At 46.5% G+C, this 26,527-nt stretch overlaps 2 protein-coding genes across 2 annotated transcripts; both read left to right on the top strand.

Annotated features, from left to right (window-relative positions):
- The first annotated feature begins 3,237 nt into the window (after nt 1-3,237).
- Nucleotides 3,238-4,975, top strand: LOC123428709 (40S ribosomal protein S25-like). The gene is made up of 4 exons (XM_045112886.1): nt 3,238-3,435; nt 4,409-4,498; nt 4,610-4,744; nt 4,853-4,975. The coding sequence occupies exons 1-4, from the start codon at nt 3,238-3,240 to the stop codon at nt 4,973-4,975; spliced, it is 546 nt and encodes a 181-aa protein (XP_044968821.1).
- Nucleotides 4,976-17,852: 12,877 nt separating this feature from the next.
- LOC123428708 (DJ-1 protein homolog E-like) lies at nt 17,853-19,167 on the top strand. The gene is made up of 2 exons (XM_045112885.1): nt 17,853-18,518; nt 18,613-19,167. The coding sequence occupies exons 1-2, from the start codon at nt 17,853-17,855 to the stop codon at nt 19,165-19,167; spliced, it is 1,221 nt and encodes a 406-aa protein (XP_044968820.1).
- Nucleotides 19,168-26,527: the final 7,360 nt, after the last annotated feature.

Genomic DNA, 26,527 nt, shown 5'->3' with positions numbered 1-26,527 from the left:
GTTCCAAGAGAAAAAAAAACCGTACTGCAAGAGCAATGAAAACCTGGCTCGGCACTCGAGCTACGATCAGATCGGGTCCGCACGCGCATGCAACTCTCCTCCGGCGCATCAAGAATCACAAAGGAGAATATTCAGTTGAAGAACATCACAACAGCAGAACCAAAGAATCAAAACGAAACGAAATAGCAGATGGAGTTGCTGCTACTACCTCGCATCGCATCTAAAGTGGGAGAATCAGGCGGTTGGTTTGGCTTTGGGGTGGTAAGAAGGAAGCTGCTTGCTAGGGCGAGGGGGGGGGGGTCTATAAATAGCGCAGCGGACGGCCCCGATCAACCCAGTACAGCTGCTTTTTTCTCTCTCTCTTTGTTTAACGGTTTTGATGGTAGAAAGAGGACCTGATTCGGCTGGGCCATTAATCTGGGTTCACGAACCGGAACTAATTCTAGCCCCGGTTCAGCCTCAAACCGGGGCTAATAACCTTTCACGTGGCGGGGCTGGAAGCGAGGGGATGGGTATTAGTCCCGGTTCGTATTACGAACCGGGGCTATTTCTTTGCTATTTTTTTAGCACTTTTTAGGGTTTAGGGTTTTGCACTAAATTGGATGCGGTTATTTTGTTGTCCCCTATTTTTCTATTTATTTGTTTTAGGCACTTTTTAATTTTTATTTTGCACTAAATTGGATGGTACATACACAACAACAAAGGAACAACTATATTACACATCATCGTCATGAATATATTACACCATCTCATCCGTCGTGCTTTGTCAAACATATTACAAAATGTAGACACGAGTTACATGCACATATATGCATCTTTTTTACACTATATCATTTCATATCAATTGCATCGACGGGCAATAGTATTCTCCCTTGACATCTAGGACCTCTGCATCTAATAATTCGGCAATTTTCTCTTGAATTGCTCGTACACGTTCCTGTGATAGAAGACCGCCCCGCAACCGTTCGATCTAATTTAAAGAAGGGGTCAATATATATATCAATGAAACCGAACACAATTCACGGTAATAAAATAAAGTTGTGAGTATTGTTTATCTTACTTCAATTTTTTTTATGTCCCGGATTTTGCCCGTCTCGTGGGTCGTGTGGCGAATGGACTCATAAACATAGTATCCACATAAATTGTTTCCCTTTTCCTACCTCAAACACTTTACGAGAACAAAGTTCAATGAAAAACATAATCAAGAATTATAATGGTATTGAAATTAGAATAAAGAGATGCGCGGATCTAGCTAGTACTTACTTACATCTATTTGTTTAAATGTAAGCTCTGACTTCCAAACACCCCGAACCTTGGCGGTGAACCGTTGCCAAGCCCTGTCAAGAAAAGGAAATGAATAAAGGAATTCTATATTAATTCCTTTCTATCAGAAAATGAACGAGAAGTTGCCGATATAGTTCCATAATGATTGAAATTACCTCTCGAGGCATTCCTGCATGTTCGCCCATTCAGTGAGGGGTGTGCATTTCGGGTCCATGACTATTACTTTTCCCTCGTCAGGTACAATGCTTAACAAAATAAAGTGAAAACTACACACGCATAACGAGTCAATTATACACTGATAATAACATCGAGTAAGTGAAAATAGAATGTGTGTAGTAACACTCACTTGAAGTTGTAAGAAAATAGTATTTCTCTTTTGGTACCAGAAAACCTTAACCCTTGCACCAAGTTATTCTCTGTCTCGCGGGGATTCGTTGCGAGACTTTGGTGATGAATGTAATATGGGTTAATGAACCCAGTGTCATAGATTTTTCCTCTTTTGCATTCAAGAATCTTCATTCTGCAAAATTAATATAGTGATGAGTAAGATTATACATGCAAGAACGAGCTGAGTAAGACTTAATGACATAAATTAATAATACTTACAAACAATAGGCAGTGATGATAGATTTATCGAGGGCGTCTTGGTGGTATAACTGAAATAATTCGTCAAATTCAATCATTAGCACGCCTTGTCTAGTCCCGAAATGCTCGTCTTTATATGCAAGGTAGATCCAGTTTCGCTGTTCAGCACATGCTTGCATGTACCAGTCATGCAATCTTCGCATTTTTGTTGCTAGCTCGTTGACTAACTCAGGTTTCACGAGAGGAGCCCCGTACCGGTACATGTATTTTATGTCAGCGAAATACTGCAAATGGTTTAAGTACTCATCAATAGACATGCCTTGAGCCTTGGCCGCTTCTCTGTATATTGCAACAAACTTCAGATCGATACCAGCCGTTTCATCATCCCTCTGCTCAACCACAGCTCCGCTCGAGCACACCTTGTATCGAAATACACTTTGAACGGGGGGCAAGATTGGGTTTTCTGTTGTTCGAGTTGGGCAACTGATTTCCCACTGGACTGGTACATGACTCAGTCATAGAGGGAATAAGTAGATAGAGAACTCGGATTGGCATATTGTTAGACTGCTACTGTGGTGGTCTCAGGTATTCAATTCAATCTATTTTATAGGATAAGAGGGAACTGTATTTTGTAGAATGAATTTGTCTTGATATCCTTGCCAGCTTTTTCTTTGTCATAGTATCCTAGAGGGTTGAGCAACTAGTGATAAAATTGTAGATTGTAACTTGTAAGAAGAGAAATTGTAAACTATAACTAGTGATAAAATTGTAAACTGTAATTTTGACAGTAAACTTCATATAAGGTAAACAGATTCAGAAATGCTAACTCCTCAACAATCGTATGGTCAAGATTGTTTTGCTGATTATTGAAAGGTAAACAGATTCAGAAATGCTAACTCCTCAACAAAACAGGGTGGAAAACGTGAAGGCAATAGATTATTTTGTGTGCAATGTGTGGAAGTAAAATAATTGAATGAATTTTCCTGGATCATAAGGCGCTGCACATTTATTCATTTTTCATATTTATTTCTTGTGCGGCTTCATACACTACACTAATGGCAATGCCCATTTTCCTTGTTCTTGCTGTACACGCTAATGGTATAAATAACTGCAGAAACGAATTTATGTTGGCCGTGGGCAACATATTCTCTTTTTATTGAACTAACATGTGCCTCTGAGTGCATCAACTGTAACCAGAATTGGAGCATTGTCCAGCCAGGAGGTAGTACTTGTTACACACACACACATGAAGCTGAAGTAGCAAAATCAACATTAAAAGACCTGAAGCTGAATGTGGGCATTCGGAGACTGACGGAGCACAATCAACATAAGTAGTACTTGTTACCTGCTGACGGGATTTGCTGGCTCATGGTCGCCGCGGGGAGCACCATCGCGCGGGGAGCTCCGGTGGCCCGTGGATGCGGTCGTCAGCGCAGGGAGTGGCGAGGAGGGAGCAGCCAAGAGGAAGTGGCTAGGAGCTACCTTGGCTGGTGGAATAGTTCGTCGGTAGGAGGGAGTGGCGAGGAAGGTCAGTCGCCGGAGTCACAGCTCGAGGCCGTCACCATGGTTGCCGATGGTCGGCCGCCGCCGCTGTTCCTGCGTGAGAGAATATGACGGGAGTGAGGATAGGGTTTGGCTGAAGAGGAGGATTTGGGGTATTCTAGTTGGTAGGCATGGGCTTCGGCCCGCGTAGGAATTCAATTTTGGACCAAAATTTTCAGGCCAAAGACGCGGGACGCTACGCTAGAGGTCCAATCTCAGCGCTAAATGGCCTCTAGCGCTCTATTAGCACGCTAATTAATCCGTTGTAGCTAAAATCCAGCTTCGCGCGCGTATAGCGGCGCTATAGCGCGCTATTTAAAATTTTGCTTATAGCCCCTTTTTTGGGCCTCTAATCCCTCTATGCGATTATGCTGAAAAGGCCCATAATTCACGTATTTTCTCTGGCCCAAATTGGTAATAACGGTCCAAATATCTGCAAAAAATCACAGCTAAAGCTGGCTAATAGCCGCATTTTGCGGTTCAGTTTGCATAGCGTCATAAGCGGCAGTGGCGTTGCCCCAAGCTTACCTGGTCGCTATTGCCGGCAAATAGCGCCGCAATTTAAAACTTTGATTAAGAGTATTTGCTGTTGCAACTGCGGGTAGGACGATGTAGAGGCCTGGTTAATGCGGAGGGGGCGGCCCATTGTCAATGTGCGAACCGTGACGGACGAGAGCTGTCGATTGATCGATTTCCTCATCATGGTGGAAGTCCTTAATTTGGTCGTATAGCAGTCTGACTTGACTCCGTGTCCGTGTGGGCCTGCATGTATGAGGAGCATTGCCCGTAGGTTATAATAAGAATCCATAGAACCAGGACAACTCGAAACCCTAGAAACCTGTCGTTCTTGCGAAGCGTTCGATTTCTCGTAAGCACTTTTTGTTCGGTCGTTTTCTCGCCGTCCAGCACCTCTCGATCGGCAGCAATGGTAAACTCTTCTTCCCCCCGACTATAATGAAGCTCGTGTAGATAAGTACTGACCGATTCGCACACGCAGGCCGGGAAGAAGGACAACAAGTCGGCGGCACCCTCGTCTTCGGCGAAGGCTGCCAAGACCGGCAGCGGGAAGCAGCAGCAGAAGAAGAAGGTATAAGCTAGTCCTAGTGATCTATGGTTAATTCGCTTTTGTCACCTCTGGATCACTGGATCTATCATGAATCTGCTTTGGCTTTTAATAATTTGGTCCGTGCGTATGCAGAAGTGGAGCAAGGGAAAGCAAAAGGAGAAGCTCAACAACGCTGTGCTGTTCGACCAGCCCACCTACGACAAGATGCTGTCCGAGGCGCCCAAGTACAAGCTCATCACGCCCTCGGTCCTCTCCGAACGCCTCAAGGTACGCAAACGATCCGATCGATCGTATGGAACCTAGATACAATACACAGCTTACACAGAACAATTATATATATATCCGATGATCTCACCTAGCATTATGTTCCTGCAGATTAATGTGTCCCTGGCTAAGAGGGGCATCAAGGACCTCATGGCAAGGGGGCTCGTAAGGGAGGTGTCGCTTCATTCCAGCCAGCAGATTTTCACCAGGGCAACAAACACATCGTCGAGTTAACTATGTTTGCCAGTGGCGTCTTTTCTAGTCCTGGAGTAGTCTAAAAAGTTTGTACCCTTGTTGATTAAGATTAGTTTTCAGTCGGTAGTAGGAATAGTACAATCTTCTGAATTATCTAAATACCTTTTATATGATTGAGCTTTGTTCGTGGAGCTGTGCATGTCGTAATCGCCAAATTTAAGTTGTGGACATACACCTTGTCTGGCCGTGCCATTGCTCTTGTTGGTTCTTCACTATTGAATTTGTCCATAAGAGATATTTCAATTTCATCTTGATGTGAGGTGGACAAACCCCTCACGTCGCCAACAAGGGGGCGACTCGGGCGCCCTAGCCGGCGCCGCCCTCGACCTCCCTCCTCCCCTGCTTCCCCGTCGTCGCCGGAGGAGGCCGGCGAGCGGAGCTCGCCCGGCGGACGGCGGGCCTTCCTCCCTTCTTCACGAGGGGATCCTCTGGCTGAAATGCGACGGCGCCCCTGGACGTACGGTATGGAGGCGGAGTTGACGCGCTCGGAAGGCGGGCCGATGGGATCACGGCGGCGCTGCGGGGGCCTGGCGGCGACGGATCTGGGGGATCTGGGGTTCCCGATCCAAGATCGGTTCTCCTCCGGATGGTTCGGCTCGGGCGCCGTCCGACGGCCCTAAGCGGTGGTGGGCGCACGCGTTGACTATGCTCCTTCACAATGTGATTGGGGGCAGCAGGAGGCGTTGGCATGCTGCTGGATCTGAATAAGGTGGTGGCGCCATCCCCTTCGTCAGGGATGACAGCTAGGTGGTGGGTCCTTGTGGCGTCACTAGTGGCGGCGGAACCTGGGATCCCGCCCCCGGGGACGGCGCAGGATGTGCTGGCCCATGCAGAAGAGATGGGTTCTTCGAACAGATCTAGGTGAAAGCTTGCTTTCGGCTACTTGCCAAGGCCGGCGATGGCGGCGCTGTCTAGGTCGTTCCCTTCCTGAAGGCATCACCGAGGAGAAGTTCAAGGTCACTCTCTACTACCTCCGGGGGAAACCCTAGATCAGTAGATCGGATGACGGCGACGCTCTGGTGTCGTTTCCCCCTTGGGGGCGTCATTCATGGAGATACACGCGGGCTCGAGGGACCATTGGTCGGCATCTATGGTGGAGCAAGGCGCGGCAAAGTCTCAGCGACGGATGTGTGATGATGAGCGTGCATAGGGGGGAGGCGTTGTCTGGCGCTATGGGGGCATCGACGATAGGCCTTGCAAGGTCGATGTTGAGTAACTGTTCTAAAGATGGATTGATGGAAGGCGACGGCGACGACCTACGAGGGTAAGACGGATAGGTTTGTGCCCCTTACCCGGTATGTGGCTCGGTCGGGTCCTCCGGCTTTAGATGTTAGGCTAGGTGAGATGTCTGGGTATGTGACTCACACTTTCTCCACCCCTTCATCATTGGATATGAGTAGCGACAGATGTTGTCAAGAGGGCGGCTTCAGGCAAATTGATGTATTGCTTTGTAAAATCTTTTTGAATAATTAATAAAGTGATTGCATGCATCTTTGAGATACACAAACCGAGGTTCATCCTCCTTTTCTAAAAAAATGTTGACGCTAGTGGTGTTGTCAACGGCAGAAGGGTCTCACAAGATAATCACGCGTGAAGATGTGACGGTGAATGATGACGGCGATAAATTTTAGAGCGTGCGCATGTGGTGCACGCTGAGGCCCTGCTACACCGGTTGGTGCACCACACTAGCCGGCGGGCGGTCTGGTGAGGCCACCAGTTCTCATGGTGTGTGTTGGCAAAGAGGTGAGAACACATCATTAATCTTGTGAGTAGGGTGAGGGTTTTCATAAAAAAATGTGGCTTCGGATCTATTCATATATTTATTTTGTAAGACTTTGTTGAATAATATAATAAAGATTGTTGTATGCATCGTTCGATGTAAAGGCGGGGTATCCTCTTTTTCAAGAAAAAAACAAATTGTACTTTTAAAGCATCTATAGTTGGATCCCTCAAATGCGGCCTCTTAAACGTCAGCGGACGCGTCCAGGTGCGTCACTGACCGGACGCGCCTTATTTTTTGCCCTCCACATCCGCATGCCTCATATGCATACACCACTACATAAAACAAGAGATAAACATCTTCCATCCGATCGGATTGGTTCGCCAAACAAAGGATCATAGTTCATCGTCAAATTGGTACTAGAAACTAATTAATCATAATTAAAATATAAAAAAAAGGGAAAGGGTGGAGGAAATCACCATTTCCTTGCAGCCCCCTTCCCCTTCTGGTCGTCCACGCTGTTGTGACCATCCTCCGTGTAGGCGTCGGCGTCGTCATTGGAGCTGGACGTGGTGCAGACGTCGATGTCATCCTCGTTGGAGCTACATCGGATGACGGATAGCCTGCGGCGGTCCTGCTCCTTCGCATGGTGGGTTGCCTTCGCCTTCGCCGGCGCCTCTTTCGCTGCCTCGCGCTCCGTAACAGGATGGCCAGTCGGAGCGCCCCGGCATTCTTGCGGCGGAGGCGGCGCGCATCCGTCTCCGCCGTCGTCATCGACCGATCAAGGACGACCGCGAGGAGAGTGTCCTCGGGGTTCGATCCGTCGCAACCGGTGCAACGCGATGCGGAGGGCAACCTTCTCCACATCGACGTTCGATCCGTTGGAGTTGCTGCCATCGACGGCAATCGAATGAGAGAATGGGAAGAGGAAGTGGAGTGGACGGAGAGTGAACTGCCGGATGTCTAGGGTTTTCCCGATAAAGGTATTTAGTGGGGTCGGTGGAGGGCCGGGCAGAATTGACGGTGGGATAGATGGTGGGCCGGGCTGACATGGTGGTGGGATGGATGGTGGGGCGAGCTGACTTGGCGGTGGGATCGGTGGTGGGCCAGGTAGTCAGGCGGGTGTGCCCGGGCGTGCCCAGACTCCCTTTATCTGCCTCATATTTAGACTGGATATGAGGGGGTGTTTGAGGCCCGTTTAGAAAGACTGTTTGGGTCGATTTTCACTGTTTGGGTCGATTCTTCATGAACGGACAGTCACCGAACCGAACGACGTGTTCGTACGTATGAAATGGATGTAAAGGGTTTTGTTGTAGATGCTTTTAGGCGAACGGTTCCATCTAGCACCGTTGTCCTTTTCACACAATCCGTCTGTTTGACATGTACGCGCCTAAGCACATATAGCAGCACCGTTGTCCGTTTCATACGATCCATCTCTCAAGTAAAATGAAAACAGGCAAGTCATATACACAATGCGACACTACATTGCTCAATACACAGTTGTCCGATTAAAAGGTATGGATTCATCAACACCACCACAGAATCGGACTAGTATTTTATAGTAAAAGAGTAAAATGGACAGAGGTGTAAAACAAATCCCGCACAGGGCATGGATTCATCAGTAGAATCGGAGTATTGGTACTCCCCCGTCCCAAAATAACCGTTTCAAACTTAGTACAACTTTATACTAGAGCTAATACAAAGTTGAAACACTTATTTTAGGACGGAGGGAGTATTTTATATAGTGAAGGGGCAAAATGGACAGAGGTGAAACAAATCCCGCACAGTGCGAGGGTATGTTCGGTACGCAGGAGATTGTAACAATAAAGAGCAAATTCTCCCTTGTCTCTCCGTACGCAGAAGGAAAAGCAGAACGCAAGAGCTCAATATGGAAGGGTCCCCGGTGGCGTCGGAAGAGAGGACGCGAGGCGAGAGAGAAAAGGGGAAGTTCCCCTAAAAAAGAAAAGAGAGAGAGAGAAAGAGAAAAGGGGGAAGCCGAGGATCACGTCTCCTACTGTGAACCAAATTACCCTCTTGAGTAAGTAAAAATAGTATCAAAACTCGGTAATGATCAGATCAATTGCATGGGCATTTTGGGTATTATCATTACCGAGTTTTGATATTATCTTCCCTAATAATAAAGCGCTGAGCGCTTCTTGTTGGAAATATGCCCTAGAGGCAATAATAAATTAGTTATTATTATATTTCTTAGTTCATGATAATCGTTTATTATCCATGCTATAATTGTATTGATTGGAAACACAATACTTGTGTGGATACATAGACAAAACACTGTCCCTAGTAAGCCTCTAGTTGACTAGCTCGTTGATCAAAGATGGTCAAGGTTTCCTGGCCATAGGCAAGTGTTGTCACTTGATAACGGGATCACATCATTAGGAGAATTATGTGATGGACTAGGCCCAAACTAATAGACGTAGCATGTTGATCGTGTCATTTTGTTGCTACTGTTTTCTGCGTGTCAAGTATTTGTTCCTATGACCATGAGATCATATAACTCACGGACACCGGAGGAATGCTTTGTGTGTATCAAACGTCGCAACGTAACTGGGTGACTATAAAGATGCTCTACAGGTATCTCCGAAGGTGTTCGTTGAGTTAGTATAGATCGAGACTGGGATTTGTCACTCCGTGTGACGGAGAGGTATCTCGGGGCCCACTCGGTAATACAACATCACACACAAGCCTTGCAAGCAATGTAACTTAATGTAAGTTGCGGGATCTTGTATTACGGAACGAGTAAAGAGACTTGCCGGTAAACGAGATTGAAATAGGTATGCGGATACTAACGATCGAATCTCGGGCAAGTAACATACCGAAGGACAAAGGGAATGACATATGGGATTATATGAATCCTTGGCACTGAGGTTCAAACGATAAGATCTTCGTAGAATATGTAGGATCCAATATGGGCATCCAGGTCCCTCTATTGGATATTGACCGAGGAGTCTCTCGGGTCATGTCTACATAGTTCTCGAACCCGCAGGGTCTGCACACTTAAGGTTCGACGTTGTTTTATGCGTATTTGAGTTATATGGTTGGTTGCCGAATGTTGTTCGGAGTCCCGGATGAGATCACGGACGTCACGAGGGTTTCCGGAATGGTCCAGAAACGAAGATTGATATATAGGATGACCTCATTTGATTACCGGAAGGTTTTCGGAGTTACCGGGAATGTACCGGGAATGACGAATGGGTTCCGGGAGTTCACCAGGGGGGGCAACCCACCCCGAGGAAGCCCATAGGCTTTGGGGAGACACACCAGCCCTTAGTGGGCTGGTGGGACAGCCCCAAGGGGGCCTATGCGCCAAGAAAAAGAAATCAAAGGAAAAGAAAAAAAAAAGAGGGAGGAAGTGGGAAGGGAGGGGGACTCCTCCCACCAAACCAAGTCCAACTCGGTTTGGGGGGGAGTCCTCCCCCCCTTGGCTCGGCCGACCCCTTGAGGGTCCCTTGGACCCCAAGGCAAGGTCCCCCTCCCTCCTCCTATATATATGGAGCTTTTAGGGCAGATTTGAGACGACTTTCTCACGGCTGCCCGACCACATACCTCCATAGCTTTTCCTCTAGATCGCGTTTCTGCGGAGCTCGGGCGGAGCCCTGCTGAGACAAGATCATCACCAACCTCCGGAGCGCCGTCACGCTGCCGGAGAACTCTTCTACCTCTCCGTCTCTCTTGCTGGATCAAGAAGGCCGAGATCATCGTCGAGCTGTACGTGTGCTGAACGCGGAGGTGCCATCCGTTCGGTACTAGATCGTGGGACTGATCGCGGGATTGTTCGCGGGGCGGATCGAGGGACGTGAGGACGTTCCACTACATCAACCGCGTTCTCTAACGCTTCTGTTGTACGATCTACAAGGGTACGTAGATCACTCATCCCCACTCGTAGATGGACATCACCATGATAGGTCTTCGTGCGCGTAGGAAATTTTTTGTTTCCCATGCGACGTTCCCCAACAGTGGCATCATGAGCTAGGTTCATGCGTAGATGTCTTCTCGAGTAGAACACAAAAGTTTTTGTGGGCGGTGATGTGCATTTTTCTGCCCTCCTTAGTCTTTTCTTGATTCCGCGGTATTGTTGGATTGAAGCGGCTTGGACCGACATTACTCGTACGCTTACGAGAGACTGGTTTCATCGCTACAGTAACCCCGTTGCTCAAAGATGACTGGCAAGTGTCGGTTTCTCCAACTTTAGTTGAATCGGATTTGACCGAGGAGGTCCTTGGATGAGGTTAAATAGCAACTCATATATCTCCGTTGTGGTGTTTGCGTAAGTAAGATGCGATCCTACTAGATACCCATGGTCACCATGTAAAACATGCAACAACAAAATTAGAGGACGTCTAACTTGTTTTTGCAGGGTATGCTTGTGATGTGATATGGCCAACGATGTGATGTGATATATTGGATGTATGAGATGATCATGTTGTAATAGATAATATCGACTTGCACGTCGATGGTACGGCAACCGGCAGGAGCCATAGGGTTGTCTTTATAACTAACGTTTGTGCTTGCAAATGCGTTTACTATTTTGCTAGGACGTAGCTTTAGTAGTAATAGCATGAGTAGCATGACAACCCCGATGGCGACACGTTGATGGAGATCATGATGTCTTTATAACTAACGTTTGTGCTTGCAGATGCGTTTACTATTTTGCTAGGACGTAGCTTTAGTAGTAATAGCATGAGTAGCATGACAACCCCGGTGGCGACACGTTGATGGAGATCATGATGATGGAGATCATGGTGTGACGCCGGTGACAAGAAGATCGTGCCGGTGCTTTGGTGATGGAGATCAAGAAGCACGTGATGATGGCCATATCATGTCACTTATAAATTGCATGTGATGTTAATCCTTTTATGCACCTTATTTTGCTTACAACGACGGTAGCATTATGAGGTGATCTCTCACTAAAATTTCAAGACGAAATTGTGTTCTCCCCGACTGTGCACCGTTGCTACAGTTCGTCGTTTCGAGACACCACGTGATGATCGGGTGTGATAGACTCAACGTTCACATACAACGGGTGCAAAACAGTTGCGCACGCGGAACACTCGGGTTAAGCTTGACGAGCCTAGCATGTGCAGACATGGCCTCGGAACACATGAGACCGAAAGGTCGAGCATGAATCGTATAGTTGATATGATTAGCATAGAGATGCTTACCACTGAAACTATTCTCGACTCACGTGATGATCGGACTTGAGATAGTGGATTTGGATCATGTACCACTCAAATGACTAGAGAGATGTACTTTTTGAGTGGGAGTTCTTAAGTAATGTGATTAATTGAACTAATTTTCATGAACATAGTCTAATGGTCTTTGCGAATTCCGATGTAGCTTGCGCTATAGCTCTACTGTTTTATATGTTCCTAGAGAAAATTTAGTTGAAAGTTGATAGTAGCAAACTTTGCAGACTGAGTCTGTAAAACCGAGGATTGTCCTCGTTGCTGCACAGAAGGCTTATGTCCTTAATGCACCACTCGGTGTGCTGCACCTCGAGCGTCGTCTGTGGATGCTGTGAACATCCGACATACACGTTTCTGATGACTACACGATAGTTCAGTACAAAAATACTTAATGGCTTAGAAGCAAGGCGCCGAAAACGTTGTAAAACGTCACGGAACATAAGTGATGTTCTAAAGAGATGAAATTGTGATTTCATGCTTGTGCCCTTGTTAAGAGGTACGAGACCTCCGACAAGATTCTTTGTCCACAAAGCACAGGAGAAAAGGCTCAATCGTTGAGCATGTGCTCAGATTGTCTGAGTACGACAATCGCTTGAATCAAGTGGGAGTTAATCTTCCAGATGAGATAGTGATAGTTCTCCAAAGTCACTGCCACCAAGCTGTGAGAGCTTCGTGATGAACTATAACATATCAAGGATACATACAATGATCCTTGAGCGATTCGCGATGTTTGACACTGCGAAAGTAGAAATCAAGAAGGAGCATCAATAGTTGATGGTTTGTAAAACCACTAAGTTTCAAGAAAGGCAAGGGCTAGAAGGGATACTTCGTGAAACGGCAAAACAATTGTTGCACTAATGAAGAGACCCAAGATTAAACCCAAACCCGAGACTAAGTGCTTCTGTAATGAGGGGAACAATCACTGAGGCGGAGCAACTCAAGATACTTGGTAGATAAGAAGGCTGGCAAAAGTCAAGACAAGTATATTAGATATACATGATGTTGATGTGTACTTTACTAGTACTCCTAGTAGCACGAGGGTATTGGATACCGGTTCGGTTGCTAAGTGATTGGTGACGCGAAATGAAAGCTACGGCATAAACGGAGACTAGCTAAAGGCGAGGTGACGATACGTGTTGGAAGTGTTTCCAAGATTGATATGATCAAACGTCGCACGCTCCCTCTACCATCGGGATTGGTGTTAAACCTAAATAATTGTTATTTGGTGCTTGCGTTAAGCATGAACATGATTGGATCGTGTTTATTGCAATATGTTTATTCATTTAAAGAGAATAATGGTTACTCTATTTTCTTGAATAATCACCTTCAATGATTTATTGAATCTCGATCGTAGTGTTACACATGTTCATGATATTGGTGCCAAAAGATACGAGTTGATGATGATAGTACCACTTACTTGTGGCACTGCCGCTTGAGTCATGTTAGTATAAATTGCATGAAGAGGCTCCATGCTGATGGATCTTTGTACTCACCTGATTTGGAATCACTAGTGACATGCGAATCATACCACATGAGCAAGGCCTTGTTTTCATTGAGATGAAATAAGATAGTAACTTGTTGGAAGTGATACATTTTAATGTATGCAGTCCAATGGGTGCTGAGGCACGTAGTGGATATCATTATGTTCTTACTTCACTCACGATTTGAGTAGATACAGGAGTATTTACTTAATGAATCACAAGTCTAAAATGTTGAAAAGTTCAATTCTGTTTCTGAGTGAAGTTCGTCGTAACAAGAGGATAAACTGTCTACGATATGATCATGGAAATGAATATCTGAGTTACGAGTTTTGGTACACAGTTAAGACAATGTGGAAATTGTTTCGCAGTTCATGCCACCTGGAACATCATAGTGTGATGATGTGTCTGAACGTCATAGCCACGCACTATCTGGTATGGTGCATACTATGATGTCTCTTATCGAATTACCACTATCGTTTATGGGTTATGCATTAGAGACAACCGCACTCACTTTAAATAGGGCACCGCGTATTTCCGTTGAGATGACACAGTATAGACTGAGGTTTAGAGAAATCTAAACTGTCGTTTCTTGAAAGTTTGGGGTTTCGACACTTATGTGAAAAAGTTTCAGTCTGATAAGCTCGAACCCAAAGCGGATAAATGCATCTTCATAGGATATCCAAAACAGTTGGGTACATCTCCTATCTCAGATCCGAAAGCAAAGTGTTTGTTTCTAGAAATGGATCCTTTCTCGAGGAAAGGTTTCTCTCGAAAGAATTGAGTGGGAGGGTAGTAGAACTTCATGAGGTTATTGAACCATCACTTCAACCAGTGTGTAGCAGGGCGCAGGAAGTTGTTCATGTGGCGCCTACACCAATTGAAGTGGAAGCTGATGATGATGATCATTGAGCTTCGAATCAAGTTACTACAAACCTCGTAGGTCGACAAGGTCGCGTACTGCTGCAGAGTAGTACGGTAACCCTGTCTTGGAGGTCATGTTGTTGAGCAACAGTGAACCTACGAGTTATGGAGAAAGCGATGGTGGGCCCATATTCTGACAAATGGCTGGAAGCCATGAAATCCAAGAGAGGATCCATGTGTGAAAACAAAGTGTAGACTTTGGTAGAACTACTTGATCGTCATAGGACTATTGAGTAAAAATGGATCTTTAAAAGAAGACAGACGATGATGGTGATAAGTCACTATTAAGAAAAGCTCGACTTGTCGCAAAGATGTTTTCGATAAGATCAAACAGTTGACTATGATGAGACTTTCTCACTCGTAGCGATGCTAAAAGTCTGTTAGAATTATGTTAGTTGTTGATGCATTATTTATGAAATATTGCACGTAGGATGTCAAAACATTGTTTTCTCAATGGTTTCCTTGAGCAAACATTGTATGTGATACAACCAGAAGGTTTTGTCGATCCTAAAGATACTAGCAAGTATGCAAGCTCCAATGATCCTTCAATGGACTGGTGCAAGCATCTCGGAGTTGGAATATACACTTTGATGAGATGATCAAAGATTTTGGGTTTGTACAAGGTTTATGAGAAACTTGTATTTCCAAAGAAGTGAGTGGGAGCACTATAGAATTTCTGATAGGTATATGTGGTTGACATATTGTGGATCAGAAGTAATGTAGAATTTCTGTAAAGCATACAAGGTTGTTTGAAAGAAGTTTTCAAAGGAGTACCTGGATTACGCTACTTGAACGTTGAGCATCAAAGATCTATGGAGATAGATCGAAAGCGCTTAATAGAAGTTTCAACAAGATGCATGCCTTGACAAGTTTTTGAAAGAGTTCAAAATAGACCAGCAAAGAAGGAGTTCTTGGTTGCGTTGTGAGGTGTGAATTTGAGTAAGACTCAAAACCCGACCACGGCAGAATAAAGAGAATAGACGAAGGTCGTCTTCTATGCCTTAGCCGTAGAATCTAAAGTATGCCATGCTGTGTACCGCACCTGAAGTGTGCCTTGACTCAAAGTATGTTGAGAGGTACAGAGAGTGATCCATGATTGAATCACTAGCAGCGGTCGAAATTTATCCTTAGTAACTAATGGACTAAGGAATTTTTCTCGATTATGGAGGTGGTTAAAGAGTTTGTCGTAAAGGGTTACGTCAATGCAAGCTTTGACACTAATCCGGATAACTATGAGTAGTGAAACGGATTCGTATAGTAGAGTAGATATTTGGAGCATTTCCGAATAGCACGTAGTAGCAGCATCTATAAGATGACATAAAGATTTGTAAAGAACGCACGAATCTGAAAGTTTCAGAACCGTTGACTAAAACCTCTCTCACGAGCAAGACGTGATCAGACCCCATAACTATATGGGTGTTGGATTCGTTGGAATCACATGGTGATGTGAACTAGATTATTGACTCTAGTGCAAGTGGGAGACTGTTGGAAATATGCCCTAGAGGCAATAATAAATTAGTTATTATTATATTTCTTAGTTCATGATAATCGTTTATTTTCCATGCTATAATTGTATTGATTGGAAACACAATACTTGTGTGGATACATAGACAAAACACTGTCCCTAGTAAGCCTCTAGTTGACTAGCTCGTTGATCAAAGATGGTCAAGGTTTCCTGGCCATAGGCAAGTGTTGTCACTTGATAACGGGATCACATCATTAGGAGAATCATGTGATGGACTAGGCCCAAACTAATAGACGTAGCATGTTGATCGTGTCATTTTGTTGCTACTGTTTTCTGCGTGTCAAGTATTTGTTCCTATGACCATGAGATCATATAACTCACGGACACCGGAGGAATGCTTTTTGTGTATCAAACGTCGCAACGTAACTGGGTGACTATAAAGATGCTCTACAGGTATCTCCGAAGGTGTTCGTTGAGTTAGTATAGATCGAGACTGGGATTTGTCACTCCGTGTGACGGAGAGGTATCTCGGGGCCCACTCGGTAATACAACATCACACACAAGCCTTGCAAGCAATGTAACTTAATGTAAGTTGCGGGATCTTGTATTACGGAACGAGTAAAGAGACTTGCCGGTAAACGAGATTGAAATAGGTATGCGGATACTAACGATCGAATCTCGGGCAAGTAACATACCGAAGGACAAAGGGAATGACATATGGGATTATATGAATCCTTGGCACTGAGGTTCAAACGATAAGATCTTCGTAGAATATGTAGGATCCAATATGGGCATCCAGGTCCCTCTATTGGATATTGACCGAGGAGTCTCTCGGGTCATGTCTACATAGTTCTCGAACCCGCAGGGTCTGCACACTTAAGGTTCGACGTTGTTTTATGCGTATTTGAGTTATATGGTTGGTTGCCGAATGTTGTTCGGAGTCCCGGATGAGATCACGGACATCACGAGGGTTTCCGGAATGGTCCGGAAACGAAGATTGATATATAGGATGACCTCATTTGATTACCGGAAGGTTTTCGGAGTTACCGGGAATGTACCGGGAATGACGAATGGGTTCCGGGAGTTCACCGGGGGGGGGGGGGGGCAACCCACCCCGGGGAAGCCCATAGGCTTTGGGGAGACACACCAGCCCTTAGTGGGCTGGTGGGACAGCCCCAAGGGGGCCTATGCGCCAAGAAAAAGAAATCAAAGGAAAAGAAAAAAAAAAGAGGGAGGAAGTGGGAAGGGAGGGGGACTCCTCCCACCAAACCAAGTCCAACTCGGTTTGGGGGGGGGGAGTCCTCCCCCCCTTGGCTCGGCCGACCCCTTGAGGGTCCCTTGGACCCCAAGGCAAGGTCCCCCTCCCTCCTCCTATATATATGGAGCTTTTAGGGCAGATTTGAGACGACTTTCTCACGGCTGCCCGACCACATACCTCCATAGCTTTTCCTCTAGATCGCGTTTCTGCGGAGCTCGGGCGGAGCCCTGCTGAGACAAGATCATCACCAACCTCCGGAGCGCCGTCACGCTGCCGGAGAACTCTTCTACCTCTCCGTCTCTCTTGCTGGATCAAGAAGGCCGAGATCATCGTCGAGCTGTACGTGTGCTGAACGCGGAGGTGCCGTCCGTTCGGTACTAGATCGTGGGACTGATCGCGGGATTGTTCGCGGGGCGGATCGAGGGACGTGAGGACGTTCCACTACATCAACCGCGTTCTCTAACGCTTCTGCTGTACGATCTACAAGGGTACGTAGATCACTCATCCCCACTCGTAGATGGACATCACCATGATAGGTCTTCGTGCGCGTAGGAAAATTTTTGTTTCCCATGCGACGTTCCCCAACACTTCTGTCGTCCGTCGCTGGCGTTTTTGCAGAAAAGTCTTTATATTTTTTTAAAATCAACCCGCAATCCTATAGTAATTGAAAAAACGTTTCGGGTCGTGGCACGGATCTCGGTGGAGAACGGTTGCAGCTCTGGCCGAGCTAGGCCATGGAGAGGGCGGCGGCGCGCGGATCTCGACGGGGAACGGCTGCAGAGGTTGCAGCTCTAGCCGAGCTAGGCCATGGGGAGGGCGGCGGCTCGCGGATCTCGGCGGGCGACGGGCGGCGCGACGGCTGGGCGCGGGGGCTTCGGCCCTCGGGGCTTCGGTCTGATTACAGACGAGGAGATCTTCAAAGACTACGAGGCGGCCGTGCCCTTCTATGCGCTGGCCGGCCTGGGCGTCGCCGTCCACTGCATCCCGCTGGGCAAGGCACCCGGCGACCCCTGCCCCACCACCGTGCATGACTTCCTCGGCGACGAGCTCTACACGGAGCTCCCCGACCACCGCTTCCGCGTCACCGCCGACTTCGTCGCCGCGGCGGCCGACCCGTCCTCATACGACGCGCTCGTCGTCCCGGGCGGCCGCTTCGTGGAGCAGCTCAGCATTGACCCCGAGGCGGTCGCGCTCGTCGGGGCATTCGCGGGCGAGCTGCGCAGGCCGGTCGTGCTCACGTGCCACAGCCAAGTCCTGCTCGCCGCCGCGGGCGCCATGGGCGGCGTCCGGTGCACCGCCTTCTTCAGCCTGCGGCCCGTGGCGGAGCTAGCCAGTGGGACCTGGGTCGAGCCCGATCCCTTCGGCCTCCGCGTCGCCGATGGCCACGTCCTGACCGCCATCGCGCGGCTCCTGTCTGCCATGGGCGCGCGAGTCCACGGCGGGCGCGGCCAGGGCGTCCTCTTCCTCTACGCCGTGAGCTAGCCACATCTCCCCCTTCCCTCCCTCCGTTCTTGAAACATCTGGAATTACTAATTGTGGTGTGATGAACTGATGATCGGCACAACAGGACTACGTGGACGACTACGAGGCGAACGTGCCCTTCCGCGCGCTGGACGCCATGGGATGCCGCGTGGAGGCGGCGTGCCCGACGAAGCGCAAGGGCGAGGCGTGCGTCACGGCGATCTACGAAGACGTCGCCGGCGCAGCCCCCGACACGGTCAGCGACGAGAAGCACGAGGATAACTTCGCGATGACCGTGGACTGGGCCAACATCGACGTCGACGACTACGAGTGCTTGGTCGTGCCCGGCGGCCGGTTGCCGGAGCTGCTGGTGACCAAAGAGGAGGTGGTGGCGCTGGTGGCGAAGTTCGCCGCCAAGGGGAAGGTGGTCGGCAGCATCGACCAGGGCCACCTCGTCCTCGCCGCGGCGGGGCTCCTCAAGGGCAAGAGGTGCATGGGCAGAGTGCCCATGAGGGTGATCTCCAATCTCACCGGCGCGGTGGGTGTGGAGCCCGAAGGGGCGGTCACCGATGGGAAGCTCGTGACGGCGGCGAGCTGGCCGGACCTTGCCGAGTTCATAGCTCACCTCATGGATCTCTTGGGCATCACAGTCTCCTTCTGAATCTGAAGATGCAATGCATCTTCTCCTCCGTCTGTTATAACTTGAGTGTGAACACTGATCACTGTCACACTCTGCAGAGTTCAGATATTGTCCACGAGCTGTTATTAATGACGCGAATGGCCATATGGTTCCTGTTAATGAACTCGTTTTGCTTGCGGCAATTCTATTTGGAAAAGATCCCCAATCTAAACTGCAAGATCTTTAGTTGGCTAGCACCACAATAACGCATATGGATTTGATCACCAGGAAAGGACTACAAGATCAGTTTTTTGATTTGATGTCTCTGTCACGAGGAGGGAAATACAACAGAGGCAAGTTTACAATAATGTGCATATTTCCTTTGGTGTAGATGTCCTTGAAGAGTGATGGATCGGATATAGGAGCATTCTGCAGTAAAATATACGGAGTGGTTTTGATTCCCTGTGTGTGCTAACTGTATGAAGGTTATAGAAGCAAAGAAACACCAGGGTGTTCGCTAACGCCAACCAACAGAGAAAGAAAGAGGAACTGAACTCTCGAATTAGTTCTGACTTGCAACTTTGATCATTGGCTGGAGGAGCAGGTGTTGTATCCATTTTTTCTATTCTATATGATACTGGAATCACAATTGTTATCCAATTCCTTTTCTTGGCTGTTGTGCAAAAATTCAGAGAAAAATGATTGTTGGATGAAAAACCGGTGTAGTTTGTGGCAAATGTCTATGTTGTAGCTGTAGTCATAAGACATGTAACAATGTCTTCCGTTGCAACGCACGGGCTTTTGTGCTAGTTTTTACTTACTCCCCTGCGGCACTAGTAAAATGTACCGTAAAATCTTCCTAATTTATAATGTCAGCTAGCGACATATAGACAATAATCTTTGATGATCTCCACATATGGAGTACACAGGGAACACAAAGTTATTGTGGCACATCTTACTATACCTGGCCAAACGGGCCGGCCCGACCCGCCGTAATCGTGCCCGGCACGGCACGGCCTGCCCTGGGCCCGATTAATATACGAGTCGTGTCGTGTCGGCCCGCGTGCTGGCCTCCCAGGCCCAAGCATGGCACGTGGCCTAATCGGGCCAGCCCGCGACACGGTAGGCCCACGGCACGCTGGCCGATTTAATTGAAATTTTTTTTTGCCCAGATCACGCTGTCCCGCCCCTCTCCCGTCGAGATCCCTCCCAGATCCTGCCAATTGGCCGCTCCCCCCGTCCAAATCCCCCTTTTCCCGCTCCTTCCCCGCCCAAATTCCCGCCTGCCCGCCAGTTGGCCGCTCCCCCCGCCCAAATCCCCCTTTTCCCGCCCGCCCCACAAGATCCCGCCAGTCGCTCGCTCCCCCGGTCCCCCTGCTGGCCCGCTCCCCCCCATCGCCTCCCTAATCGTGTCGGGTCGTGCTGGCACGCGGGCTCGGGGAGGCCGCCCGGGCACGGCCCACGGCATGCCTCGTGCCTGACCCGAGCACGATTAGCCCGTGCCGCGCCCGGCCCGTGTCGTGCCTAGCCTGCGGGCAGTCGGGCCAGCCCGGCAGGCACGACCCGTTTGGCCAGGTATGCATCTTACATTCTAAAAGTTGGCCACAATTCTTTTAACATGCAAAATGTCCACATCATTTTCCCACTAATTAAGCACCCATTATTTCAACATGCGTCTCTACCATGTCAGCATACATGTCACGCCACGACTTGGACTCCTGCAAGGTTATTTTCTCCACAACACACCGACAGAGTTAATTTCCATCGTTTTTTTTGCGGAACCATTTCCATTGTTATTGCTCTCACTCTTCCACTCACGCAAAATTATCGAAGGGCCGTGGTTGTGGAAGAAGGTCCTCTTCTGGGGTCAATAGCTCCTGTGCGACACATTTGATGCGAATTGGATCATGTGCGACACATTTGATGCGAATTGGATCCTGTGCGACGTTTCTCTGGCCCAAATAGCCAAAGGCCCACTCGGGCGATTAAAATGGTCGTCAACGGGAGTGAGGTTATGTTTAAAACATGTGGGTCCTACTTGGCAGATCGTCAACTTACGACCCCACTTGACAGTGCATCTACTAACGGGCCCCACTTGGCAGTGCATCGGGTGAGACGTGTCCCCGTGCCTGGCCTGTCTGTCTGAACCGCCCGTCTGAAGCTATGTTGCTCCCGGCGGTGAGCCGAAGACGGCGGCGACGCTTTTGTTGCAGCGTCGGACCTTTCGATCTCGGCGGCGGCTGTGGTGAGTGAATCTGGAACCCATGTCCAGCCCGTTCCCTTCTGTGTCGAGTTAGATATCACTTCAGCTCTTGTTTCCCTCCTGTGTTTTTTGATCGGTTTGATCCAGATTTTGGTGGGCGGAGGGGGGCTAAAGGTGATGGAGCCGCCAGAGACAACAACAACGTTGACTAGGTAATCTGTGCATCCTTTCCATCCTATGCGATGCCTCGTCTGCTTCCGCTAGCTCACAGTGCGCGCCATTGAAAAACAGGGCCGATGATGCTCGGACATTTGAATTCACTATCGAATTCTTTCCTTCTAAGGCGAAGCTAGGTGATGGTAGCTTGCGGGACATAGAGGGAGATACTATTGTGAAATGGGAGGTTGAATTATCAGAGATTGATCCACAAGAACTACAGAGCATGGAAGAGAAGGCCGTGAGGAATGTGGTGGCAAAAATTGGGGAGAGCATTTTTTCGGGTCCAGAGCAAGAGGTAGCATTGTTATGGTTTGATAATTGGAAAGGAGAGTATGTGAGAATTGAGGATGGCGAAGAGATGGTTGATGAAATCGATCGACAAAATGGCTGGACAACCAAACAAACTACGTTTCGTGCAGAGCTGGTTGATCTGAAATCAGATTCTAAGGTTGGATATGTTTCCTTAAAATTGGCTGCACAAATGGTAGATGATGATTGGGCTTCAGAGAGGCAGATAATGCCCATGTGTACGGGTGAGGTGACAGTATTACATGAGGGGGCTGATGCAGATGCACAAGAGGGCTCTGATGGTGTTGCAAGGGTTCTTTCTGTTGATTGGAATTCGGTTGAATTAAATGAACCAACTGATTTAGTCATTGCACCAATGGATGACACTGAGATGGCCAAAAAATTTGGCATTCCAGTACCTGATGAAGATAAGGAAGAGAATGATGAAACTACTAACCCGCTTACTGATACTCAAAGAGATATATGTGAAGATGTGGATGGACAACTGATGGAAGATGCTGCAGATGATGTTGATGATGCACATGATGATGAGTTGGTAAATGTCTATGACAAGGAAAACCCTGTTATTGCAGTAGGGAAGTTGTTCCCAAACATGGATGAATTTAGAATGTGTTTCAATACTTATGCCATCAAACATGAGTTTGATGCCAAGACAAAGTGGACTGACAGAAAAAAGTTTTATGCAAGATGCAGAGGTTTTGATGGAAGTGTCAAGCCTTGAAGTGGTACATATCTCCTAGACGCCAACCTGATGGAAGTACCATTAGGGTCAATCAAATCCCACACCTACATACATGTATTACAAGTTCACACAGAGTATCAACCATGACATCACAGCTTTGGATTGCAGAAAAGATCACTTCTATTTTAGCCAAGAAACCAAATACTACTCCAAAGAAACTTAAAGTAGACTTGGAAAAGCAGTACCCAATTAAGGTGAAGTATAACACAGTGTGGAAGGCAAAACAAAGGGCAATGAAAGAATTATATGGTGACTGGGCAAATACATTTAGGATGCTTTATAATTTCAAAGCAAAGGTGGAGAAGAGGTCACCTGGCAGTGTTGTGGAGATAGATACTGAGGTAACAGAGGAAGGAAGAGTCCTTTTCTCAAAGTTTTTTTATGGCTTTAAAGCCTTGCATCGATGGCTTTAAGGCAGGTTGTCGTCCATATTTGAGCATAGACTCATCGTTTTTGACCGGCAAGTGGAATGGTCAATTGGTAGCTTCCAATGCTTTAGATGGACACAACTGGATGTTCCCTGTTGCTATTGGCTTGTTTCAGTCAGAAACAGGGGTCTCATGGACATGGTTCATGATGCAGTTGAAGAGATGCATAGGTCCAGTGTCACCTTTGGCAGTCCACACAGATGCATGCAAAGGGCTAGAAAATGCAGTCAAGAATGTGTTCCCCCATTGTGAGCAGAGAGAGTGCTTCGGCCATATGTGGATGAATTTGATCAAAAAGTTCAGAGGGGAAGAATTTGGTCGCATGTGGCCAGCAGCAAGATCTTACACTACACAGACATATTCATATCATCTTGGTAAGATAATGACAACATGCCCTGAATTGGTCCATGGGTGAACACCTACCATTCTCTATTATGGTATAGGTCAGGATTTAACACTGCCATCAAGTGTGATCATATCAACAACAACTTGGCACAAAGTTTTAACAACAAGGTGAAGCAGTTGAAAAACCTGCGTGTGCATGACATGGTTGACCAAATCAGGATCATGATCATGCGCTTGTGGGAATTGAGAAGAAGGATTGGTGATTGTCTGCAAGGGGACAAGCTTCCTGCAGGGGTACAACAGGTGGTCAACAGGAGCAGAAATCTTACACATTGATCTGTTGAAAAATCTTCTGTGTGGGGTGCTGAAGTTAGAGATACCAAAAGTGGTAGAAGGCATGTTGTTAACACTGAAATGCATGAGTGCACTTGTTTGGAGTGGCAACACACTGGGAAACCATGTGATCATGCCATACTTTTCTTGGCCTCCCGACCAAAGATAAACATGCATCCTTATTTGCACGAATATTACTCAGTAGCAAAATTCAAGGCTGCATATGCAAACTCCAATTCCAGCACTTACAGATCAGTCTCAGTGGCCTGAAGTGGACATAGAATTTTCCATGTGTCCTCCCCTAACAAAAAGAAAGGCTGGTAGGCCTAAAGAGAGCAGATTCAAGGCATGGTTTGAGAGAGGTGGGAGTAGTAAAAAAGGGAAGGGAAAGAAGGATGGAAAACCAAAAAGGTAACAAAAATAGATGCAAGTTGTGCCAGGACTTTGGGCACCGAGTTGGATCTTCCAAGTGTTGTTACACTCCTAAAAGGCCAAAGTATGTGTGCTAATGTTTTTTATGTTTACTATTTGGCTACATTTTTCAACTACAAACCAATTGACATGCTTAAATTTTTTAGGAGGAAGTGTGCAGCTAAGCCCCTTGTTGTTGAAGATTGTTGGCCAAAGAAAAAGAAAAGAGGCAATGGTTGTAGAAAAAAGAGAAGTTATGGTGAAACAATGCAAACTGAGCAAAATGAGCAAGACTTGGATGTGCTGCAAAATGAGCAACAAGACTTGGATGTGTTCCAAAATGAAGATGTGGTCCAAAATGAGCAAGACTTGGATGTGCTGCAAAATCAAGATGTGGTGCAAAATGAGCAAGATATGGATCTGGTGCCAAATAATTATCTTCGAGGTGATGTTGTGCAAGTTGAGCCTATATTAGAAGTTGTGTTGCCTAACCCTCTTTTTCCAGAAGATGTGGTGCAAAATGAGCAAGATATAGATCTGGTGCCAAATGATTATCTTCCAGCTGATGTTGTGCAAGCTGAGCCTATATTAGAAGTTGTGTTGCCTAACCCTGTTTTTCCACAAGATGTGGTGCCAACTAAGCCTATATTGGAAGATCTGTTGCCAACTGAGCTTGATGATATTCCAGCTGATGCAGTGATGAAAACCAAGAGCTTGAGTGAACTGGGTATAGTGGTAAAGAGAAGCACTGATAAAAAGAAGAAGAAGAAGCTGAAGTGAAGTGAACTGGGTGTTGTACTATGCTATAGAATAAAACTTTGCGTGAAATTGTATTTTTCGTATGAAATTGTATTTGTGTGATACTGTTCAAGTTTGAGACAAATTTCCACTTTGACACAAAATTCAAATTTGAGCCAAAATTCAAATTTGAAGTTATTTGGTATGTGGTATGGTGTTGTATTTTTCATATGAAATGTATTTGTGTAATACTATTCAAGTTTGAGACAAATTTCAAGTTTGAGACAAAATTCAAATTTGAGCTAAAATTCAAATTTGAAGTTATTTGTTATGTCATATGGTGTTACAATGATTTATATACTATTACACATGTTAGGTGATTAATAGGAGAACTTTTATTATGTGAAACTTTGGACATGAAAAATGTGCTCCAAATGAGCTCCAAAACCCCCTCCAAGCCCCCCTTGCAAAGCCCCATTTGTAAGCAAGTTTTTTTTGACCTTCTCCAAATCAGCCAAAAAATGAAACTTGACATATTAGTCATATAGAAAGATGATTGGCACAAGTTTTATATTTTTTTGATTTTTTTGAATTAGTTATAGCCAACCCTAACTTTTGAAAAACGTACAACCTCATACGTGATAGCCACTTTTGTGAAGGGTTTTTCATGAAAAACTTCATAGTCCAAGTTTATTATTTTTCCTAGCAACCTAGTCATATAGAAAGATGATTGGAACAAGTTTTATAGTTTTTTGATTTTTTTTGAATTAGTTATAGCCAATCCTAACTTTTGAAAATCATACAACCTCGTACCTGATAGCCACTTTTGTGAAGGGTTTTTCATGAAAAACTTCATAGTCCAAGTTTATTATTTTTCCTAGCAACCTAGTCATATAGAAAGATGATTGGCACAAGTTTTATATTTTTTTTTGAATTAGTTATAGCCAACCCTAACTTTTGAAAACCGTACAACCTCGTACGTGATAGCTACTTTTGTGAAGGGTTTTTCATTAAAAAACTTCATAGTCCAAGTTTATTATTTTTCCTAACAACCTAGTCACATATAATGATGATTGGAACAAGTTTTATATTTTTTTGATTTTTTAATTAGTTATGCTCTACCCTAACCCTTAAAAAACGTACAACCTCGTACGTGATAGCCACTTTTGTAAAGGGTTTTTCATGAAAAACTTCATAGTCTAAGTTTATTATTTTTCCTAGCAACCTAGTCACATATAATGATGATTGGCACAAGTTTTATATTTTTTTTAATTTTTTTGAATTAGTTATGCTCTACCCTAGCCCTTGAAAACCTCTCAAAACCCCATCAAAACCCCTCAAAACCCCGTCCAAACCTCTCAAAACCCAGCACCCCATCGGACTGGATCGCCGTGAATGAACGGTCTGGATCGCGCATTAGGGCTACGTCAGCAGCGATCCGTGGCCTTCACTCTGATTGGCTGGCCTTTTTAGCCCTCTTTTTTATTGCTGGACGAGAAGACGCGTGCATGCGTTGTTGGGCTTAATTAAAGGCGGCCCACCCTTTTATCCGTTGGACGAGAAGACGCGTACCAGCCTTGCATGCATGCGCGTAGCCCTGCCCCCCTCGCTCGCCCGTAGCCCTGCCTCCCCTCGCTCGCCCGTTGGACCGACACTGCATGCATGCGCATCGAT

This window comes from Hordeum vulgare, chromosome 2H, assembly GCF_904849725.1.
Source record: "Hordeum vulgare subsp. vulgare chromosome 2H, MorexV3_pseudomolecules_assembly, whole genome shotgun sequence".
NCBI classification, from domain to species: Eukaryota; Viridiplantae; Streptophyta; class Magnoliopsida; order Poales; family Poaceae; genus Hordeum; species Hordeum vulgare.
This window is presented reverse-complemented; position numbering and strand designations above follow the sequence as displayed.